This window comes from Aquarana catesbeiana, linkage group LG11, assembly GCF_042186555.1.
Source record: "Aquarana catesbeiana isolate 2022-GZ linkage group LG11, ASM4218655v1, whole genome shotgun sequence".
NCBI lineage: Eukaryota > Metazoa > Chordata > Amphibia > Anura > Ranidae > Aquarana > Aquarana catesbeiana.
In genome coordinates, this window is record NC_133334.1 from 25,656,072 (window position 1) to 25,679,020 (window position 22,949).

The 22,949-nt window shown below is 44.6% G+C and overlaps 1 protein-coding gene across 4 annotated transcripts in view; it reads left to right on the top strand.

The window, feature by feature from the left end:
• SBF2 (SET binding factor 2) overlaps nt 1-22,949 on the top strand; it is a 514,395-nt gene that overhangs the window by 332,763 nt on the left and 158,683 nt on the right. For all 4 annotated transcript variants that reach the window (XM_073604094.1, XM_073604095.1, XM_073604096.1 and 1 more), the window contains exons 14-16: nt 448-652; nt 6,372-6,481; nt 14,388-14,537. In XM_073604094.1, coding sequence (XP_073460195.1) covers nt 448-652; nt 6,372-6,481; nt 14,388-14,537 — 465 coding nt within the window. The remainder of the gene's footprint in view (nt 1-447; nt 653-6,371; nt 6,482-14,387; nt 14,538-22,949) is intronic.

Below are 22,949 nucleotides of genomic sequence, written 5' to 3' on the forward strand. Positions count from 1 at the left end.
TTTTAAAGCTTGTATCCTGTGAGTGTTTTTATCTGTTGCAAATAAACTGTCTTCTATTAATATTGCACTTCCCCCTTTTCTTCTTTCCAGTTTCAGTAAATCAACCCCATTGTTTCCATTGGGTTTGTGTGGACCATAATAACCAATCACCTTTCCAATTAGGGTTGCCGCCTCATCCCTTTAAAACCAAACACGGAGGAATTACACAGGTTCTGTGGCAGATTAAGGTGGTAATTAAACTCACTTGGGCCTTATCTGCATTAAATTAGCCTTAGATCCTGTGTAATTCATATGCGTTCAGGTTTAAAGGGATGAATGAGGTGGCAACCCTATTTCCAATGCAGTTGAGAACAATCTAATTGGTTGCCATTTACAGTAGCTTTCAGACTGCTTGTCTTTTCCAGAAGGCAGACATGTTCAACAAGATTTGTTTTCTATTTTCTGTAGGAAAATCCCAATCCCCATATGGCATTTCAGAAAGTCCCAAAACCAACGGAGGGTTCTCATTTGCGCGTTCACATACTCCCTTTCCCCAAGATCAATGACCTCAAAGTCCAGGAACTGATCCAAGATGGAGTCCACAAGAATCAGAATTCTACCCAGGCCACTCGCATAGAGAAGAAGTGTATTGTCCCTGCCGGCTCCCCTGTTGGTAAGTCTTTTTTTTTTAATTTTATTTATGCATCATTCTGTTTTTAGACAGCATAGGAGATGTTGAAAACTCCACCAGGTGAAGAGTTGTGCTTGTTCTACACACTAAAAACAACCGATCATCGATTTAACAATTTCAAGCGCCCAGTATTGAAGCAGTTAAAGTACATTGTAAATGGCATGACCCTCATGGTAAATTCAGAGAATTTAGGAAAAGTTTTTTTTTTTTTTTTTAATCATTTACATACATTGCAGCGATAGATCAGGAAACATTATGAAAGATTCATCCCTACTTTTGTTCCTGGAAGGCTGAGAACATAATAGTGCACCTGCTGAAGTTTTTGAGGAGGAGTGCTAAGTGCGAGGGTCTGCCTTTATAAAAATCTCATGATTATCCTCCATGCTCCAGTGAGGATTGGTGCGCCCCTTCCATCCCTTTAATCAAGTGTGAAGTAAACTCCAGTGCAGCAAACCTTAGGTTGGGACGCCTGCCTTTACACACACGTGAACTTTAATGGCATCCCAGTCTTGGTCCTTAGGGTTCAATATTGAGTTGGCCCACCCTTTGCAGCTATAACAGCTTCAACTCTTCTGGGAAGGCCGCCCACAAGGTTTAGGAGTGTGTCTATGGGAATGTTTGACCATTCTTCCAGAAGTGCGTTTGTGAGGTCAGGCACTGATGTTGGACGAGAAGGCCTGGCTCGCAGTCTGCGCTCTAAATCATCCCAAAGGTGTTTTATCGGGTTGAGGTCAGGACTTTGTGCAGGCCAGTCAAGTTCCACCACTCGAGACTCGCTCATCCATGTCTTTATGGACCTTGCTTAATGTTAATGTTACCGTTACAACAAATACATTTTTTGCAGACAGGCCTAAACTAATCACCTGCACCAGTTTATTGCACTGGAAGTTGGCTAAACATTTGGGGAAAAGGGGTGCAAGGGTTGCACGGTTTCATACCAGAGCACAGGGGCTGATCATGTGATCTATGTGAAGGTAGACCCCTCCAACATGACACTCCCCCGGAAACATTTCAGTAAGCGCACTATTGCGTTTCATCTCAATCTCTGCAGAACAATATTAGGCGAGAATCTTTCATAAAGTTTCCTAGTATCTCTCTAATCTATTGTAAGTAGCTCTTTAAATAACCAGAGTTTGCCATGAAGGCTGTGTAATTCCTTCTCTGTTCATGGGGTGGGGTGGTTAGTGAATGCCTGAAATTGGGTTGAGGGATTTTCACTGCTCCATTTTTGAGGTCTGCGGCTTATCCCCCTTGCTTTTAACAGACTTCGTTAAGAGTATTTTTTTAATGGGATTCTCGGGAGCCATAAAGATGTAACTAAAGCCCATCCAAGACTTGGAAGTTGGTCTGACTGTGTTAACAGTTGCACTGCTAGGGCATGGTGTGCATCCCAACTGCTTGAGAAACTGTTAAGGCCCATTCAACCGATTCTCCGCAACACTTTATTTCATGCATTGAGGCAGCCTGTTCATTTTATTTGGGCCTTACAGAGGAATTAATTACGTTTTTTTTCTTTCACCGCACTTTTGCGTTGTTTGTGTGCGTGTTGAGTTGCCATTAAAGTGTTGCTAAACCCACAACAGTAAAATCAGTCTGTATGTGCAGTAAAGCATGCTTGTTATACTCACTGTGGAACCTACGGGGTTAGGTAGACATGGCACAGGAGATGGTCAGAGACTGCAGATATGATACAGGAGAGGGTCAGAGACTGCATACATGACACAGGAGATGGTCAGAGACTAGACATACCACAAGAGATTGTCAGACACTGTAGACATGATGCAAGAAATGGTCAGAGACTGCAGACATGGTACAAGAGATGGTCAGAGACTGCAGACATGATGCAAGAGATGGTCAGAGACTGTAGACATGATACAAAAGATGGTCAGAGACTGTAGACATACCACAAAAGATTGTCAAAGACTGTAGACATGATGCAAGAAATGGTCAGAGACTGCAGACATGATACAAGAGATGGTCAGAGACTGCAAACGTGGTGCAAGAGATGGTCAGCGACTGAGGACACGGTGCAAATGATGGTCAGAGACTGCAGATATGATAAAGGAGATAGAGACGGCAGACATGGTACAGGAGATGGTCAGAGACTGCAGACATGATACAAGAAATGGTCAGAGACTGCAGACGTGATACAAGAGATGGTCAGAGACTGCGGACATGGTACAAGAGATGGTCAGAGACTGCAGACATGATACAAGAGATGGTCAGAGACTGCAAACGTGGTGCAAGAGATGGTCAGCGACTGAGGACACGGTGCAAATGATGGTCAGAGACTGCAGATATGATAAAGGAGATAGAGACGGCAGACATGGTACAGGAGATGGTCAGAGACTGCAGACATGATACAAGAAATGGTCAGAGACTGCAGACGTGATACAAGAGATGGTCAGAGACTGCGGACATGGTACAAGAGATGGTCAGAGACTGCAGTCATGATACAAGAGATGGTCAGAGACTGCAGTCGTGATACAAGAGATGGTCAGAGACTGCAGTCGTGATACAAGAGATGGTCAGAGACTGCAGACATAGTACAAGAAATGGTCAGAGACTGCGGACATGGTACAAGAGATGGTCAGAGACTGCAGAAGTGATACAAGAGATGGTCAGAGACTGCAGACATAGTACAAGAGATGGTCAGAGACTGCAGACATGATACAAGAGATGGTCAGAGACTGCAAACATGCTATAGGAGTTGTTGCATACTGGGAATTTGCTTCAGGAGAAGTCATAGTACATGAAATGGCTAGAAATCGCGGCTATAACTGGGCAATAGGGAAACACAGATAAGTGTCTGCGGTTGCCCGGAGGGCACAAAAAGTGCCAAAGGGCCACAGGTTAGGCACCAGGGGGCTAGAGAGTCATGTTCAGGTACAAATGTCAATGGTTGTCTCTTACCCACCTTGACACCTTGGGAAATGGGTACATGGGACATGGCTGGCAACACTGCAGGTTTGGATTGTCTATAAAACATGACTCCGAATAATGTCATTCCTCCAGTACGGCAGACAAGGGCTGGAGGAGCCATGCAGCTGATATGACCCAACTGAAGTATTGTCCTACACCCCAGAGTGAGCCCAGTGTTCTGCATCTTCTGGTGGGAAGACCCAACACTTTCATAGAAGAGAAGTTGTCGTCTTCTTACGTGTAATGTTATTCCTATACGTGTGTGTTATTAGTTCTCAGTGCACCCGTTCTTCCTTGCCGTTGCACAATCCGATAGGAGGAACAAGCTTGTTTTAACGCCTCATATTTTGCTTTTATTGAATACCAAATCAGAACTGTTTGTGAATGTGCAGAATGCAGCACGGCGTGATATTTTTTCTAGACATCCAGCCATGCGATTCGCCCTTCCCCCGGCAGCTGGAGGGATTTGTAATAACGGAAGCATCTGCGCCATTTCTATTAATACGCAGCAGATAGGGGTGGGCGGGCGACGCGATGACAGCACGGCCATCTCCATCACGAGTCAGCTGGAGCTTACTTCACATTTCAAACTTCTTTCCAGACAGAACATTATTGGATGATTTAAATGGAAACTGATGTGTGCTGCCAGTTATAGTATACATTTTTTTTCTTTGCCCTTTTTTAGTTATATTTATTTTTCAACCATATGCAGCCAGTGACTTTGATACTATGACGGCATGGTGTTGTCTACAGTCTGTTATACTGTATAGAATTTTGAAGGTGACCAGTAGATCCTTTTTCCACAAGTGTTCAATTTAAAGTAGAAAAGCAGATAGATTCAAAGTTGAAAGATTTTTTTATACTCTTTGCAGCCAGTCTTTTGATCCAGGCACCTCTGTCAGCATAGGTCAGAGACCATACTTTTCAACCATTAATGTAAATGTGGTTGTCAACCCACCAATGTAACTTTACATTTTCCTCTCCGTTTTTTACTGTAATGGCCCCCTGTGACTGTGCTTTATAAAAAATAATGCTGTATACACCTTGTTTACAGAGCGCTGATCCCTGTCATTGACCCACCGCCTATCTCCTCTCTAGGCCTGATAGATGCAGCGGGCGGAGCCGGGGATCCCCCACTGACGTCAGGAGGAGAGGAGAGAGTCTCATCTCTTTGCCTGATAGATGTAGCAGGCGGGGTCGGGGATCCCCCCGCTGATGTTGGTAAAGAAGGGGAGAGAAGCGGCCCCGCCCGCTGCATCTGCTGGGCCGAGAGAGGATATAGGCGGCGGGTCAATGAGCTCAGATTAGCGCTCTGTAAACAAGGTATATACAGCATTTTTTTTATACAGCGCAGTTACAGGGGGGCATTACAGTAAAAAAACTGAGATTGTATTACAAATAAAAAGTAATTTGGGCAGCAGGACCGGAAGGGGGTGGCGTGGACATGGAGCTGACAGGCAGAGAGAGGGGGGGGGGGGGAGAGAGGACAAAGGAGACATAGAGTGGGCTGCGGCCGACGAAGGCACGTATGCTGACAACGGTGTCAGGGCTCAGCAGCCCTGATATATCGTGGCCAGCGTACAGGGGGGAGGGTAGAAACTGGCAGGATCAGCCAGATATTACAGGTTATACAGGGGACCAAATTACACAGCACAAGCACTGTGCTGTATAACATGCTTTATAGGAACAGGATCTTTGTTTTTTTGGGGTTAACAAATGCTTTAAGCAATACAGCTTGGCAGCCATCATCCCTATACCAGTTGATTTGACAATTGACCCCTTCCTACCATACCCCAGCATCCCTTTAGCTGGACTATTACACCCAAGGGCGGAGAAGGTCTGGCTGATCATGTGACCACTGCGATTGATAGTGGTCACATGATCAGGAGCTGGTTCTGTTGCCTCCAATTCATTACTTGAGTCTGGGAGCTGCCTTTTACAGCTTGATCACTGCGCTGAGAGCATGCTCTTAGCACAGAAATCCTCTGCCCCCTATGGGCACATATGTGCAGCACGTGGGCGATTAAAGCCCATCTTCTTTTGCCACCACACATATGCGTTACATGGGCGGCAAGAGGTTAATCTGATAAATGAGGTCACTGCGTTTCAGTCTATTCTATACATAGCAAGCTCCATGTATTAGATTAACAACACTGTACAATACATTAGGACCGGATTGGCTTTAAGTAGTGTACCATTACTTCTCCCAGTCCGGCTGATGCAGGCACCTATTTATTTATTTATTTTTTTAAAAACAGGAGCCTGCAAAGTTCATCAGCAGATCACAGGAGCAGTGTCAGGCTCCTGCACACACTGCCTAGAGCTCTGCCGCCCACAATGTGCACGAGAGCTGTGGCTCTATCCCTCCTCATTGGCTCAGACACAGCAGTCCCGCTGCTGTCAATCACTGGCAGTGAGGAGGCAGTGGGTGGCGGGGCTGAGCCGCACTCTGTGTGTCAATGGACACACAGAGCCTGCTTGGGAGCGAGCCTGCATGAGTGACCCCCCATCGCAAGTGGCAGGCTATGGTGGGCACTTGGCAGGGAGAGGAGCCAAGATCGCTGGCGGGGGACCCCAGAAGAGGAGGATCTGGTAAGTCTAATATGTTATTTTTATATATATATATATATATATATATATATATATAAAAACTTCCACTGATTCTTCTGATTACCTTTTGACACTATATATATATATATATAATAGTCAAGCATATAATGGAAAAAAAAAATACATAAGTCATCTTGTGATGTGTGTGTTTCTCTCTGCTCTCTAACAGTCTCTATAGTGGACAAGGTCAGCTCCGTTTTTAACAGTGCCCGACGTCTGGAAGTGGTTCGGAATTGCATCTCATACATCTTTGAAAACAAAATACTGGAAACAGAAAAGGTGTGTTTTTTTTAGTAACTATTTTTTATGCCTTATTCTTCAGCTAGAGAAAGTAATGTAACAAGGTATTTGTGATCCAAGGACACCATGGTAACTTTTATTTGTTTAACAAAGAGGGAAGTGATCTGCGAAATTTCCTAGAGTGATAAAATCTAAAATTCCTGTAAATGCAATAATATAGTCCAACAAAGTGAAACGCAAACAAAATGTCCAAACAAGTGAAAGTGAAATTGCTCTTCTGAAAAGTGATAACCGGTTCTTCTTAATATATAAATGTTCGCAAAAGCTGAATGCTCACAGAGTACTTACCTCCATTAGGAGTATGAAAAGCCTTTAAAGTATCCTCTGGTGGGAATGGGTACACCGCGGTAGGAATCCAATTGATAGCTGTACCAGGAGATATTTTCAGGGTGTTAGTAATGTCCAACCAGATTGTAGTCTCACTACACTGGTCCGCTGCTCCTTCAGACCCTGCAGTGACTGGGTGCCACTCCGGTTCTGACCATTAGAGGAAAGATAAAAGAAATCCTTCCATAGTGTAGTATGTAAAACAAATCAATTATTCAAATGCCAAGTGAATCCTTACATGAAAGCAGAAAAAAGCAGGCGATTGCAATAAAAACACGATATTTACGCCACCTCCGGTTCGTTACAACACGCGTTACGCCACGGCACATGACTTCATCAGGGGAGTACCCATTCCCACCAGAGGATACTTTCAAGGCTTTTCATACTCCTAATTGGAGGTAAGTGCTCTGTGAGCATTCAGCTTTTGCGAAGATTTATATATTCAGAAGAACTCACTTTTCAGAAGAGCAATTTCACTTTCACTTGTTTGGACATTTTGTTTGCGTTTCACTTTATTGGACTATATTATTGCATTTACGAGAATTTTAGATTTTATCACTCTAGGACAGGGGTCACCAAACTACGGCCCTCCAGTTGTTCAGCAACTACAATTCCCATCATGCCTTGTCATGTCTGTGAATCTTATGCCGCGTACACACGGTCGGACTTTTCGTCTACAAAAGTCCAACGGACGCCGACGGACTAAAGCTGGCTGGTAATCCGATCGTGTGTGGGCTTCTCCGGACTTTCAGCAGACTTTTTCAGCCTCAAATCCGACGGACTTTAGATTTGAAACATGCTTCAAATCTTTACGTCGTAACTACGACGGACCCCGAAATCCGCTCGTCTGTGTGCTAGTCCGACGGACAAAAACCCACGCTAGGGCAGCTATTGGCTACTGGCTATGAACTTCCTTATTTTAGTCCGGTGTACGTCATCACGTACGAATCCGTCGGACTTTTGTGTGGTCGTGTGTAGGCAAGTCCGTTCGTTAGAAAGTCTGCTGCAAGTCCGCCGAAAGTCCGCCGGAAGTCTGTCGGACAGGCTGTCGGACTTTTGTAGACGAAAAGTCCGACCGTGTGTACGCGGCATTAGAGTTTTTCAATGCCTCATGGGATGTGTAGTTCCACAACAGCTGGAGGGCCGCAGTTTGAAGATCCCTGCTCTAGGAAATTGCACAGATCACTTCCCTCTTTGTTATACTCTTTTGTGCATTGTGTTCACTTTAGATCTAGCAGCATTTTCACACCATTTAGTTAGTTAGATATCGTTCACTCAGTAGCGTGAGGGATCATCGCTTTTTACATAGCTTTATTTGTTGTCTTCAGCACAGAGGACCTCATGGCATTTACTTCAGGCCTCACCCTCAAGGAACTTGCATATATTCCCCACCCTTTCCTCCATACACACATTTGGCCCAATATAGAAGTCAACTTCTCCTTAAAGTGTTGCCTTGAAGTGTAAACCCATGACATTCATCCTGGATAAAGTTATCTGATCCAAGGACACCATGGTAGCTTTATTTGTCGTCATTTGTACAGTGTCAGCACATAGAACCTTAAAGCATTTACATGAGGTCCCACCCCCAAGGATTTAGAAGTCAATAAACTTATCAGTAAAGTGTTGCCTTGAGGGTGGAAACCCATGGGATTTGTCATGGATAATATTATTTCAAATATTCTGATCTGAAGACACTAGGGGAGTTATATTTGTTTAATTTATACAGTGTCAGCAATAAGAACCGTTGATATTAAGCCCTGCCCCTGAGGAGCTTGCCTGTACCCAATAACACACAGAGTAGGACTGTTATAAGTAGAAGACAGTTATCATGTTGTGTACTTTGGAAGGAAAGTACAGCCTAAGAGATGGAGGCTCACAAAAACATCAAAACTGAGGGCATTGTGTTTAATAACTACAGCGTACAAGGCAAGAGTACCAACAACTGTACCACCATAATGTACCAGGGGGTAACGTTTGACCACTTGGGCTTGTAAAAAATTAGCTGTGGTTTGAACCAAAGTAGAAAAGGAACTGTGGAAGCAGATTCATACCAGTTCACATGCATTATATCGTTATATATGATCCTTTGCGTTACCTCTATGTAGCAACTTATTAATTTTAAGCTTATAATAGTGTTTTAACACTTGTCTGTTTTACTATATGTACTTTTTTGATACTATTAAAATTCATTATTTTACTACAAATTTTGTCACCCTCCTGTGCCTTTTAAAGTCCCACCCCTAGGGGGTTAAATAGTATTTCTATAATTCAATGGATGTTGACCTATTCAAGCAGATAACACTCACCTCCAACTTTTTTGATCAAGTAGGAAAGGCAGACCCCTGAGGCTTCCTAAAAGGAGCCCTGAACCTTCGTTGTCCAATCACAGGTTAGGGTTCATCCCAGACCAATGACCTAGCTGTGCAGTGGGTTACAAAACCAACTGAACCAAATTACAAATCCTTTGACAGCTCACATATACACATTTTACTTTGTATTTAGCCATTGGCCAAATATAGGCATAGCTTGTATATAAGAATGCATACCTCCCAACATTTTGAGATGGGAATCAGGGACACCTACTATCAAACGTATGTAGGCATAGGACACGCCCCCTACCACACCCCCTTAAAGGAGAATTAACCAAAAAAAAAAAAGGTTAATTAAATCCACAAGGACTTTTCTTTACCACTACTATTCCTTTATATTAGCTTTTAAAATGTACACATGCAGCATTTTAGAAATTGTATGAAAGGTTTAGCACTGGGAAACACTTTTTGAAAGATAAAAAGTACATTTTATATACAACTATATAGATCAGACCAAAATGAGGGACAAATGAGTAGGAAAGAGGGACATTGCTCCAAAATCAGGGACAGTCCCTCGAAATCAGGAACAGTTGGGAGCTATGTATAATGTAGTTTTATTAGGCCATCTATAGTGGTTATACGTTATGCGGTATCCCTCTGTGGTCCATAGTGAGCTTCTCCCCACAGCTGTTTCGTAGATTCAGCTTATACATGTGCTCGACCATGTGTGACCTTCTGCGAACATTGAACCACACACACACACAGTGCAGACCGTGTGACTGATGCGGTGCAGTAGCGGCATGTCATCGAGATCGCACAGCACCATCCCTGGAATGTGCCGTTTTCTCTGAGATTCTGCCAAGCGCCCCTCCTACCTCGTCTGTCACCTCTTTCAATAGATACCAAACGCTATTAACAAGTCTTATATTTGGGTGTGTTTTGTTGTTACTAAGCAGTGTCTTTGTATTGTCTGGCTCTGAGCTTGGTAATTGGTGAGCAATACAGCCCCTGAGGGGTACTACAAATCTCAGCATGCCTGATTGGACAATAATAGAAGAGCTGCACACTGAGTCATTACTCCCCTATTAATAAAGATAGGTCCACCTGGGCTTAGGTTAAGAAATGCAAAAGCAGCTAGCACAGTGTGTAGGCAACAAACATCAACATTGTAATATAATCAAAATGATATAATAAATAAAAAAATATATAATAAAAATGCAGGAAAAAATCCTTTACAATAGTCCTTACAAAATGTGCAATGAAACAAATCACTGGGAAGCCTCTTGGTTGAGTAAAGAGACGCCACAGGATAGTGGCAAAAGGGTAAGAAATCCTCCACCTTCACCCCAACGCATAAAGTCTCTTACTCCAAGATGTTGACCACCCAGAAACAAGCGGTAAAATGGCCCAAAGGCAACACCAGGCTTCAGTCATATCCTATGATGATCATAGACTGCAGATGCTCTTCCCCCACAAAATGTATCTCCAGATCAGGGTTCAGATCACCAAACCATAAAAGTGGGAAGAAACAAAACCCCCTTATGGTGTAGTAGTAGTAGTAAAAACGCCTATAGATTTATTTAAAAACAACCCTGTACTCACAGTTCGTAATGCAAACGTGTAATGTCATCAACAAAGAAAAACTTCAAACCAATAAGATGGCCACGGATCTCGTACAAGATGACGTCACATGGCGAAGCTCCACCCAACATATTTCCGTACATGATGACGTCACACGCCGAAGCTCCACCCAACATATTTCGTCATCAGGGACTCTGCTTTTCACACTGTGAGACCGACAGCACTGAGCAAAAGCAGTGGAGCTCTAATTAGCACAAATGACTGCTTCCCCTCCCCCATACTAGCTTTAGTATGTATGTATGTATGTACTGTATACCCCTAAAGCAGAACTACATTGCATCACAAACCAAAAATGCTATTTAATACATTTTGAATATTCAAAGCAACCTCACTTCTCCATGCATGTCTTCGTGCTTTATTTTGCTGAAAAATCACTTTAAACCCCAACCCCCCTTCGCATTTTGGCCATCTTGAATAAGAATGTAGCATTTACTTCCTGGAATCCACCTGCCCTTAGTTCAGGCGTGCAGGCAGGAGGGTGTGCTGACCTGAGAAAATTCCTCTTCCCTCTCCTGAAGACCAGGGAATGTATGACAACATTTGCCTAGGCCGGAAACCAGGAAGTAACTAAAGAAATGTGTAAAAAAAAAAAAAAAATGTGTAAATAAGTAAATATATACCTTCTATTTGCCCTCTTTTGATCTAAGAATACCAATACAATTGTTTTGACATATCTGTTAAATAACAAAAAACATGCTTTTGCTTTGTACTTATCAAGCTTCAAGTACATTTTTTGACAGGTAATGGTATCGGTACTCTTCAGATTGGTAGGTGACTATAGGAAAAATTGCGGAAGACCTTCTTCCTGGTCAGTGACTCCAGCCTGCCATTTGTACAGGGAAGCATCATGTAGTCATCCATGTGCTCTCCTGTAAAAGAGCTCCTGTGCTAGATTGACAGCACCGTGCAAAACATTACCAATTTGCTTACAGTACTGAAATGCCTTCTCTTCATTCTGGTGTTCGGGGGATTAGGGAAAGCTCAAATAAATGTAAATTTTAGGTAGTTTATTTAAAAACTTGTTCTAACTAAATATCTGGCCGGCACTTAAAGGTGTTATATTTACCTTCAGCTTAAACCTCAGTTCAGTCCCTGTCCTGCAGACACTCGGAGAGAGCTATGGTGGTCATTTATAAAATGGACACAGGCTGAATGGTTGGCAGTAACTTTTTGTATATTGCCTTGTAGAGTGTATATATATTTTCTAAAGTGTATTTATATGTCATGTACAATTGTGTGTTTTACAATTTCGGAAAGGTAAATTACCAGCGGAATTGTGTATTCTTAACAAAGTGCTAGTTTTATAAATATCTGTGTGTGCCTGTCTGTGTTTGATTGAGTCATCTTTTTGAAAAACATTTAAAACATTTGAGTCTCCTTACCTCTTTCCCCCTTCCTCTTTTCCTACCTTTCTCCCTTCTTCTTCTGCTGCCTACCCCTCTCTCACCATTCTTCCCTCTTTTCCTACCTATCTCTCCCTTCTCTCTCTTCCTACCTTTATCTCCCTTCTTCCCTTTCTTCCTTCCTCTCCCTTCTTCCCTTTCTTCCTTCCTCTCTTGACTTTCCTACCTCCCTCTCTATTTTTTATGTCTTCCTACCTCGTAATCTCGCATCTTTATTTTCCTTCCTCTCTCCACCTTCTTCTCTCTCTTCCCCTCTCTCTCTCTGTCTCTCTCTCTCCATTCTTCGCTCTCTTCCTCCTTCTCTCTCTTCCTATCTCTCTCTGTTTCCATTCTTCTCTCTTCCTCCTTCCTCTCTTGTAAATCTTTTTCTCTCTTCCTTTCTCCCTTCTCCTCTCTCTCACCCTCTTCTCCCTCTCCCTTCTCTCTCTCCCTCCCTCTCTCTCTCCCTCCTTCTCTCTCTCCCTCCCTCCCTCCTCTCTCTCCCCTCGTCTCTCCCTCTCCCCTTCTCTCCCTCTCTTCCCCTCCCTTTCTCTCTCTCTCGCCCCCCCTATCTCTCGCTCTCTCTCCCCCGCTTTCTCTCTCTCCCCCGCTTTCTCTCTCTCTCCCCCGCTTTCTCTCTCGCTCCCCCACTTTCTCTCTCGCTCCCCCACTTTCTCTCTCTCGCTCCCCCTTCTCCCCCCCTTTCTCCCCCCCCTTTCTCTCTCACTTCTCTCTTGCACTCTCTCTCCCCTCTCCTCTCTCTCTCTCTCTCTCTCTCTCTCTCTCCCTTCTCTCTCTCCTTCTCTCTCTCCTTTCCTTCTCTTTCCTCCCCCCTTTCTTTCTCTCCTTCCCCCCTTTCTTTCTCTCTCTCCCCTCTTTCTCTTTCTCTCCCCTCTTTCTCTTTCTCTCTCCTCCCTCTCTCTCCCCCCTTTCTCTCTCTCTCTCTCCCCCCCTTTCTCTCCCTTTCACTCTCTCTCCCCCTTTCTCTCTCTCTCCCCCTTTCTCTCTCTCTCCCCTTTCTCTCTCTCTGCCCCTTTCTCAATCCCCCTTCTCTCTCTCTCTCCCCCTTCTCTCTCTCTCTCTCTCCCCTTCTCTCTCTCTCTCTCCCCCTTTCTCTCTCTCCCCCCCCTTCTCTCTCCCCCCCTTCTCTCCCCCCCCCCCTTCTCTCTATCCCCCCCCTTTCTCTCTATCCCCCCCTTTCTCTCTATCCCCCCCCTTTCTCTCTATCCCCCCCCTTTCTCTCTCTCCCCCCCTTTCTCTCTCCCCCCCTTTCTCTCTCTCCCCCCTTTCTCTCTCTCCCCCCTTTCTCTCTCTCTCACCCCCCTCTCTCTCTCTCTCTCCCCTTTCTCTCTCTCTCCCCCCTTTCTCTCTCTCTCTCTCTCCCCCTTTCTTTCTTTCTCCCCCCTTTCTTTCTCTCTCTCTCTCCCCCCTTTCTCTCTCTCTCTCCCTCCCTCCTCTTTCTCCCTTCTCTCCCTCCCTTCTCTCTTCTCTCTCCCTTTCTCTCTCCCTCTCTCCTTTCTCTCCCTTCTCTCTCTCTTTCTCTCCCTTCTCTCTCCCCGCCTCTCTCCGCTCGCGTCTCTCCTCCTTCCTCTCGCTCGCCTCTCTCGCCTCTCTCTTCCTTCCTCCGCCTCTCTTCCTTCTCTCGCTCTCCTCTCTCGCCTCTCTCTTCCTTCCTCGCCTCTCTTTCTTCCTCTCGCTCGCCTCTCTCTTCCTTCCTCTCGCTTTCCTCTCTCTCCTCTCTCGCCTCTCTCTTTCTTCCTCTCGCTCTCCTCTCTCGCCTCTCTCTTCCTTTCTCTCGCTCTTCTCTCTTGCCTCTCTCTTCTTTCCTCTCGCTCTCCTCTCTCGCCTCTCTCTTCTTTCCTCTCGCTCTCCTCTCTCGCGTCTCTTTCTTTCGCTCTCCCTTCCTCACGCTTCTTTATTCACTCCCTTCCTCCTCACCCCCCGCTCTCTTCCTTCCTCTCTCCACTCTCTCTTCCTTCTTCTCTCTTCCTTCTTCTCCCCCCTACCCCTCTCTGCTTTCTTCTTTCTCTTCTTTCCTTATCACTCTTCTTCCCTCTCTCCCTTTTTTCTTTATGCCAACCTCTCTCCCTTCTCTTTCTCACTACCCTGTCTTTTCTCTCTTCTTATCTCTCTGCCTGCTTCTCTATCTTCCTACTTCCTCTCACCCCCTTCCTTCTTCTCTCTCTAACTTTCTCTGTTGCTCTTTCTTCTTTCCTCTCCTCTCAGACTCTACCGGCCGCCCTCCGTGCACTGAAGGGAAAAGCTGCTAGGCAATGCCTAACGGAGGAACTCGGTCACCACGTTCAGCAGAACCGCGCCATCCTCAACCACCAGCAGTTTGATTACATCATCCGGATGATGAACTGCACACTCCAGGTACCTCTGTGTTTCCATGTGAACATTTCTGTGGCCAACTAAAATATACTTGTCAGCTTATATAGAGGAAGCAGCCATTTCAAACACTGAACCAAAAATCCAGCCTATCCATTCAGTAGAAACTGGTAACATCAGTGGCACACACAGAACCGCCTTGATAAAAACAATACTCTGCCTCCAATATAACGCTCTTCAATGGTTTTTAGTTTGGGAGAAATAAAATAAATGAATACCAGGACTCCATGAAGTAGTGTAAAGCTGACCATACACTATTAGTTTTCTTTAATTTTTTGGGGTTCAGCTGAATGAAAAAAAATAAATAAAAATGTTCAAACTTGTCTCATCGACAGTGGATTAAACAATCGACTTTTAACCACTTAAGGACCGAGCCTCTTTCTGAGATTTGTTGTTTACAAGTTTAAAAGTTTTTGCTAGAAAATTACTTAGAACCCCCCAAACATTATATACTTTTTTTTTCTAACACCCTAGAGAATACAATACTTTCTGTCACATCGTATTTGCGCAGCGGTCTTACAAGCACACTTTTTTTTAGAAAAAAATACACTTTTTCTAATTAAAAAATAAGACAATAGTAAAGTTAGCCCAATTTTTTTTTATATTGTGAAAGACAATGTTACGCCGAGTAAATTGATACCCAACATGTCACACTTCAAAATTGCGCCCGCTCGTGGAATGGTGACAAGCTTTTAACCTTAAAAATCTCAATAGGCGACATTTAAAAAATTCTACAGGTTGCATGTTTTGAGTTATAGAGGAGGTCTAGGGCTAGAATTATTGCTCTCGCTCTAACGATCGCGGCGATACCTCACATGTGTGGTTTGAACACCGTTTTCATGTGCGGGCGCTACTCACATATGCATTGGCTTCTGTACGTGAGCTCGACGGGACAGTGCGCATTTAAAAAAAATAAATAAATATTTTCTTATTTATTTTACCTTTTTATTTTTACACTGTTCTTTTAAAAAAAAAAAAACCTGTGTCAGTTTTATTCCTATTACAAGGAATGTATACATCTCTTGTAATAGAAAAAAAAAAGCATGACAGGACCTCTTAAATATGAGATCTGGGGTCAAAAAGACCTCAGATTTCATATTTACACTAAAATGCAATAAAAAAAATTGAAAAATTAAATGTCATTTGAAAAAAAAATAAAAAACAAAATGAATGTCCCTTTAAGAGCTATGGGTGGAAGTGACATTTTGACGTCGCTTCGGCCCTTCAATGATATGGAGATGGGTGGCCATCTTCCCCTCACTCCCCACTACATGCCTGGAACAGGACACAGGACCCGATCGCTACCGATGGCTCTGGTAAGTGGCGGAGGGCACCGGAGTGCAGCGGGTGGGAGGGGCCCTCACCCGCCGCTGATGAAAGTGATCTCGCGGCAAATCCACCGCAGAGACCACTTTTATCTGAAAGCGGACCGCCCACTGTAGAAGAAGATACCAGGGTTATGGCAGCTAGCTACTGCCATAACAACGATATTCCTCTTCAAAGTAGACGTCGTAAAACGATGGCTGGGGGTCTGTAAGTGGTTAAGGAGCAGCGGATTCCACATCAAAATTTGACCGATCCCTGCTGAACCGCCTGAATTACGATCATTGTATGGTCAAGTTTACTTGTACAGTATGGAACTCGACAAGTGTTTCAGGGCCCCACAGGATCCCTGTATCAAGGTGGGAAGATTTAGGCTTGGTCTCCTATGCTATTCTGAATTAGAATGGTGTAGGAGAGGGCATCTTCTAGAGCTGTAACAGGAAGTGGTGTCGGTAAGGTCAATGATGGGACGAATGAGGTAATGATTCTTTGGGTTAAGACAAGAAATATGCTATGATAGGAAAAAAACAGAAATGCCTCCTACATGTTGATATAGCCATTTCCACATGGGTATAATTCTATAGTAACTCTAATAGATGCGCTCCAGTAGATGACTATATGTATTGTCTAAAGCAGGGGTCTCCAAACTTTCGAAACAAAGGGCCAGTTTATGGCCCTTCACACATTAGGGGGGCCGGACTGTGGCCAGTGGGTGTAGAAAAGGTCCCAATGACCAGTGGTCTCAAAACTGCTGCCTCGGGGCAAGATTTGGACCTTTGCTTTGCTTTTATCCGGTCCTTGGGGCACCATGTGAGTTGGGGACCTTGGATTGTGGGCTCCTTGAGGGTAGGGACTGATGTGAGTGTGTACTCGCTCAGGTTGAACTGGATGGACTGGTGTCTTTATTCAACCTTACTTTGTAACTAGGTTATCCACGGTTGCCAACAGTAGGGCATAATTCCCCCCACTGACATAAATGAAGGGCCACAATCCCCCCCACTGACATCAATGGTGGGATCCAATTTCTCCCAATAATGCCACTTTGCTAACGTATATCGGCTTGAGCTGGTCGGCAAGTGGTTAAACAAAATCTTTTTTTTTTTTTAAAAGTCATCAGCTACAAATACTGCAGCTGCTGACTTTTAACCACTTGACAACTGGGCACTTAAACCCCCTTCCTAACCAGACCAATTTTCAGCTTTTGGTGCTCTCACATTTTGAATGACAATTACTCAGTCATGCAACACTGTATCTATATGAAATTTTTGTCCTTTTTTTCACACAAATGGAGCTTTCTTTTGGTGGTATTTAATCACCGCTGGGTTCTTTATTTTTTGCGCCGTAAAAGAAAAAAGACCGAAAAATCTGTAAAAAAATACATTTTTCTTCATTTCTGTTATAATATTTTGCAAATTAGTAATTTTTCTTCATATATTTTGGCCAAAATTTATACCGCTACATATCTTTGGTAAAAATAACCCAAATCGGTGTATATTATTTGGTCTTTGTGAAAGTTATAGAGTCCAAAAGCTATGGTGCGAATATCTGAAAATTGATCACACCTGAAGTACTGATGGCCTATCTCATTTCTTGAGACCCTAACATGCCAGAAAAGTACAAATACCCCCCAAATGACCCCTTTTTGGAAAGAAGACATTCCAAGGTATTTAGAAAGATGCATGGTGAGTTTTTTGAAGTTGTCATTTTTTCCCACAATTCTTTGCAAAATCAAGGTTTTTTTTTTACTTTATTTTTTTCCCACAAAATTGTCATATTAGCAGGTTATTTCTCACACACCGCATATGCATACCACAAATTACACCCCAAAACACATTCTGCTATTACTCCCGAGTATGGCGATACCACATGTGTGAGACTTTTACACAGTGTGGCCACATACAGAGGCCCAACATGCAGGGGAGCACCTTCAGGCGTTCTGGAGCACCCAGGCCAATTCTGACATTTCTCTCCTACATGTAAAAATCATCATTTATTAGCTAGAAAATTACATAGAACCCCAAAACATTATATATGTTTTTTTAGCAAAGACCCTAGAGAATACAATGGCGGTCGTTGCAACTTTTTATCTCGCACGGTATTTGCGCAGCAATTTTTTAACGCGTTTTTTTTTTTAAAAAACTGTTTTGTGCTTTACAAAAACCAAAACAGTAAAGTTAGCCTAATATTTTTGAATAATGAAAGATGAAGTTATGCCGAGTAAATAGATACCCAACATGTCACCTTTCAAAATTGCACGCGCTTGTGGAATGGCGCCAAACTTTGCTACTCAAAAATCCCCATAGGCGACACTTTAAAATTTTTTACTGGTTACATGTTTTAAGTTACAGAGGAGGTCTATGGCCAGAATTATTGCTCTCGCTCTACCGATCGCAGCGATACCTCACATGTGTGGTTTGAACACCGTTTTCATATGTGGGCGGGACTTACGTATGCGTTCGCTTCTGCATGCGAGCACACAGGGACAGGGGCGCTTTAAAAATTTTTTTTTTTTTTTTATTGTTCATTTTACTTTATTTATTTTAGTTTGATGCTTTTTTCCAAAAAAAAAAAAAATTTGGACCACTTTTATTCCTATTACAAGGAATGTAAACACCCCTTGTAATAGGAATATGGCATGACAGGTCCTCTTTACAGTGAGATATGGGGTCAATAAGACCCCACATCTCACCTCTAGGCTGGGAAGCCTGAAATTTAAAAAAAAAAAAAAAAAACGATCCTGGCTTCGATCGTAGCGGTGAGTCGGTAGAAGCGCGGGAGGGGGGGGGACATCCCCTCTCGCCTCCCCGTAAGAACGATCATACAGTGGAACAGCTGCTATGATCGTTCTCATGGTGTAGGGAATCGCCGGCTGAAAAAGCTGATATCTGAATGATGCCTGTAGCTGCAACCATCATTCAGATATCTCCGCACAAAGTCAAGGACGTTGTATGACGGCCGGCGGGCGGGAAGTGGTTAAAACGCTTTTTTTTTTTTTTTTTAACACAAAGTTGTCCATTTATACAATATTTCTAACACATAGCATGTACATACCAAAAATGACACCCCAAAATAGATTCTCCTGCTCCTCCTGAGTACGGCGATACCACATGTGTGAGACTTCCACAGCCTGGCCACATACAGAGGGCGAGTACAGCTGAGCATGGCTCAGCATGGCAGGGTATGGCGGGGTATTGCGGAGTATGGCAGGGTATGGCAGGGTATTGCAGAGTATGGCGGAGTATGGCGGGGTATGGCGGGGGCATGGCAGAGTATGGCGGGGGCATGGCAGAGTATGGCGGGGGCATGGCAGAGTATGGCGGGGGCATGGCAGAGTATGGCGGGGGCATGGCAGAGTATGGCGGGGGCATGGCAGAGTATTGTGGGGGCATTGCAGAGTATTGCACAGCATTGCAGAGTATTGTGGGGGCATTGCAGAGTATTGCACAGCATTGCAGAGTATTGTGGGGGTATTGCAGAGTATTGCACAGCATTGCAGAGTATTGCACAGCATTGCAGAGTATTGTGGGGGCATTGCAGAGTATTGCACAGCATTGCAGAGTATTGTGGGGGTATTGCAGAGTATTGCACAGCATTGCAGAGTATTGCACAGCATTGCAGAGTATTGTGGGGGTATTGCAGAGTATTGCACAGCATTGCATAGTAGTGAGGGATGGCTGAGCATGGATGGATGGATGTCTCTGTGCAGCAGACATCCATCCATCCCCCCCTCCGCTCACAGTGTACCGATCGGTACACAGGAGGGGAGGAGAGGAACCGGCGTCATCAGATGACGCCGGTCTGTTTACATGTGATCGCGCCATCATTTGACGGCGCGATCACATGGTAAACGGCCGCGATCAGCGGCCATTTACTGGGATCCATGATGCATCCATAGGACCCGGCGGTCACGGATGTGTTCGGGTGTGCGCCCCAGGGGGGCGCGCGAGAGGGGAATTCTGGGAGGACGTCATAGTACGTCCTCCCAGAGTTATCCAACCGCCCTGCAGCCGTCATTCGGCTATGGGCCGGTTGGTAAGTGGTTAAAATAAGGACACTTACCTGTCCAGGGCGCCCGCGATGTCGGCATCCTAAGCCGATCTATCTCTCGGGTGGAGGCGCCGCTATCTTCGGTAAGGGAATCAGGAAGTGAAGCCTTGTGGCTTCACTTCCCGGTTCCCTACTGTGCATGCGCGATTCGCGCTGTGCTATCCCGCTGGTCCCTGCTGTCTTCTGGGACCTGTGTGTACAGCGGGGGGGGGACGGAGAAGGCGCCAGAAGTGGTGTAGATACCTGTGGGTGGCTCAGGTATCTATGCCGGAAGTGGGAGAAAAATACCTGTATTAGACAGGTATCTCCTCCCCCCTGAAAGGTGCCAAATGTGACACCGGAGGGAGGGGGGGGACCGGAAAAGCGGAAGTTCAATTTTTGGGTGGAACTCCGCTTCAACTTGTCTGGTGGTTAACGCACAGGGCTTGAGGGACCCTGTTGACAAGAAACTGAAGTCATTATCAAAGGCTTCCTTTTCTTTGGCCAGTTCAGATATTCAACCAGCTGTCGCAGCAATTGGAGTCTGCCAATCCTTAAAGGATCAGGTCAGACGGCCTGACAGGCCTAACCAGGAGGAGGAGCCTGCTGTGAGTCATGGCAAATAAGCAGAAGGCATGGCTGAGCTGCACTGTCTGTGTCAATAGACACACAGCTTGGGATCAAGCCTGTACAAGTGTCCCTCTAGCGAGTGGCTTGCTAGTTGGGCACTCAGCAGAGGGGGGAGGAGCAAGGATCGCCTGCGGGGGAACCCCAGAAAAGGAGGAATCGGGTCAGCTCTGTGCAAACCATTACACACAGCACGTAGGTATGACAGACAATCGGTCTGCATAGTGTATGGTCGGCCTAAGGGCCATACAAGTACCAGAAGGCTGCAAGTTTGGCTCAAGAACGCCCATAGTCTGAGCACCAATATTTAGTAGATTCTCAGATATAATATTTATGTTTATTTTGGATTTATTTTCTTGTGTTTTAAGATGTATACAGTGCAGAGAATTAGCCTGTGCATTTAGGATCGACTCCACGAACTGTAATAATTACCGGTGAAAAGACGAGCTTTGCTGTGCACATATTCTTTCTCTAGCGCCCGTGAACACGTCCCTACCTTTCCTGCATGTGCTTAACAACCGCCTAAGTGTGTTCCAGCGCTTAATCTTGCTTACAATTCTGATAAGATTTATGGCTATTTACTGAGTGCGGTCCAGCATTGCACTAAGGGGGGGGGATTTAACTTCTCATTCTGAACATTTTTATCCAGAGCTGGGAATGCTGTTTGTGATGTTAACCATCTGCAGGATTTGTTTATAGAGGAATAGAGCATCTCCGCCACAGCAACTGCCGCAGTCCCCAACCGAGATATAGCCGGTCTGATCATCTCTACACCTTGTAGTATGTGTTCCGATTACTTAGATTGGATGAAATTCCTTTCTTCTATACATCTTGTATACTATGTTATCAGTAACTAGAAGCAGGGCTTTTTTTCTTAAAGAATAGGTAACTCAACCATGCCCACCACACACACATACCTGCCAAATGGCATCAAATAGTAGCTCTTACCTCTGCATACAACCCCCTCCCTTCACTGTCCTCATCTTCTCCCCCCTCCTTAAAAGCTTCACCATCTGTCATATGTCTTACCTTTGTTGCAATATTAAGCTGAAACACCTATCCGGCTGTAGTGACTCCCATCATACTATACTTGCACTTGCAAGGGAGATCATGCAGTAGGAGCATCAACAACTGGTCACCAGGGAAAAAATGGAGACCACAGAGGGTGCAGCCTACCACGCACCCTCTCCAGCCTATGACTGCACTGAACCCTGGGCACCTGTTCTGTATCTCCCTTGTCCCTGTCCGGCACTCAGTGGGATCTGCGCAGGAGATCCGACCTGTGGGAGCTACCGGGAGGTAAGCCATCACTTGTAAACGCAGAAGCTGGGCTTCGGTGTTACCAAGTGATAGTGGTCAGCATGGAGCAGAAGACCTGAGCCAGAGGTGGTGGAACTGAGTTCCCCCCTAGTTCCTGCTGAAAAAAAGACCTGACTAGAAGTGATAATAAACTTCAGGCAAATAAAATATAATATAAGAGCTGTTTTACTTGACAAAGGATTTGTGCTCCTGTCAATCCAGTCCTGTGATTTGCACAGCTGTAGCACACAGCACAGCTTTGCCTGGTGAGGGAGAAGACCTGATTTTTACTCTGCAGCCGTTCAGTAACACATTCACACCAGAAACTGTGCGTTTTACCATGCGCTTTTTTCATACGCAGTGACGTGCATTTGACACCCGTTTTTTTTTTTTTTGTTTTTTTTTTTTTACATGCATTTGCAGTGCATTATTCCTAGGCTCGCATTTCCTTTTAAGAGGAAAACTCACCCAAGCTCTACTGCTATATAGTATAGTTGGTGTGTAGAGTAGTCGGTGCTCTGGCTAATTAAGCTCACAAAAGATCCATAGAAAGTACAGGCCGGCAACTCGACAGCTTCTCCAAAGAAAATATTTATTTAAGCATTACAGCAATAACATCATCCAAAAATTGACGCGTTTCGGCCTTAGGCCTTCATCAAAAGGGGTCCTGTGTGTCTCTGGCTCTGTTTCAGGTCCGAATTCAGCCAAAAATTCGGACCTGAAACGGTGAACGGGGACGCACCGGACACCCTGCTGTGCCCCACGCCACACATAGTGTAAACTCGGCCTTAAGCTTTGACGGAAAAAAAAAAAACCTGGAAGTTGATTGGCCACCATGCACAGCTGCACCAGATTTTGCACTCTCCGGTTTTAGTAAATCTCCCCCCAAAGCCTGCTTGAAAAAAATAATTAGTATTGGGAATCCTAAAACTGACTTGAAGTTTTCAGCAGGCACTGGCTGCATGCTATTTTAGCATTCACATTTGAATGCGATTTTACCTGGCAGGTCCCCTTTAAATGAGGCGTCATGTGACGGATATCCTCGGCGGCGTGACTCAGGCCTAGTCAGTATGGTTGCGTTTCCCCTCCGTAGTTTAAGAACAAGGAAGGAAATCACTAAAT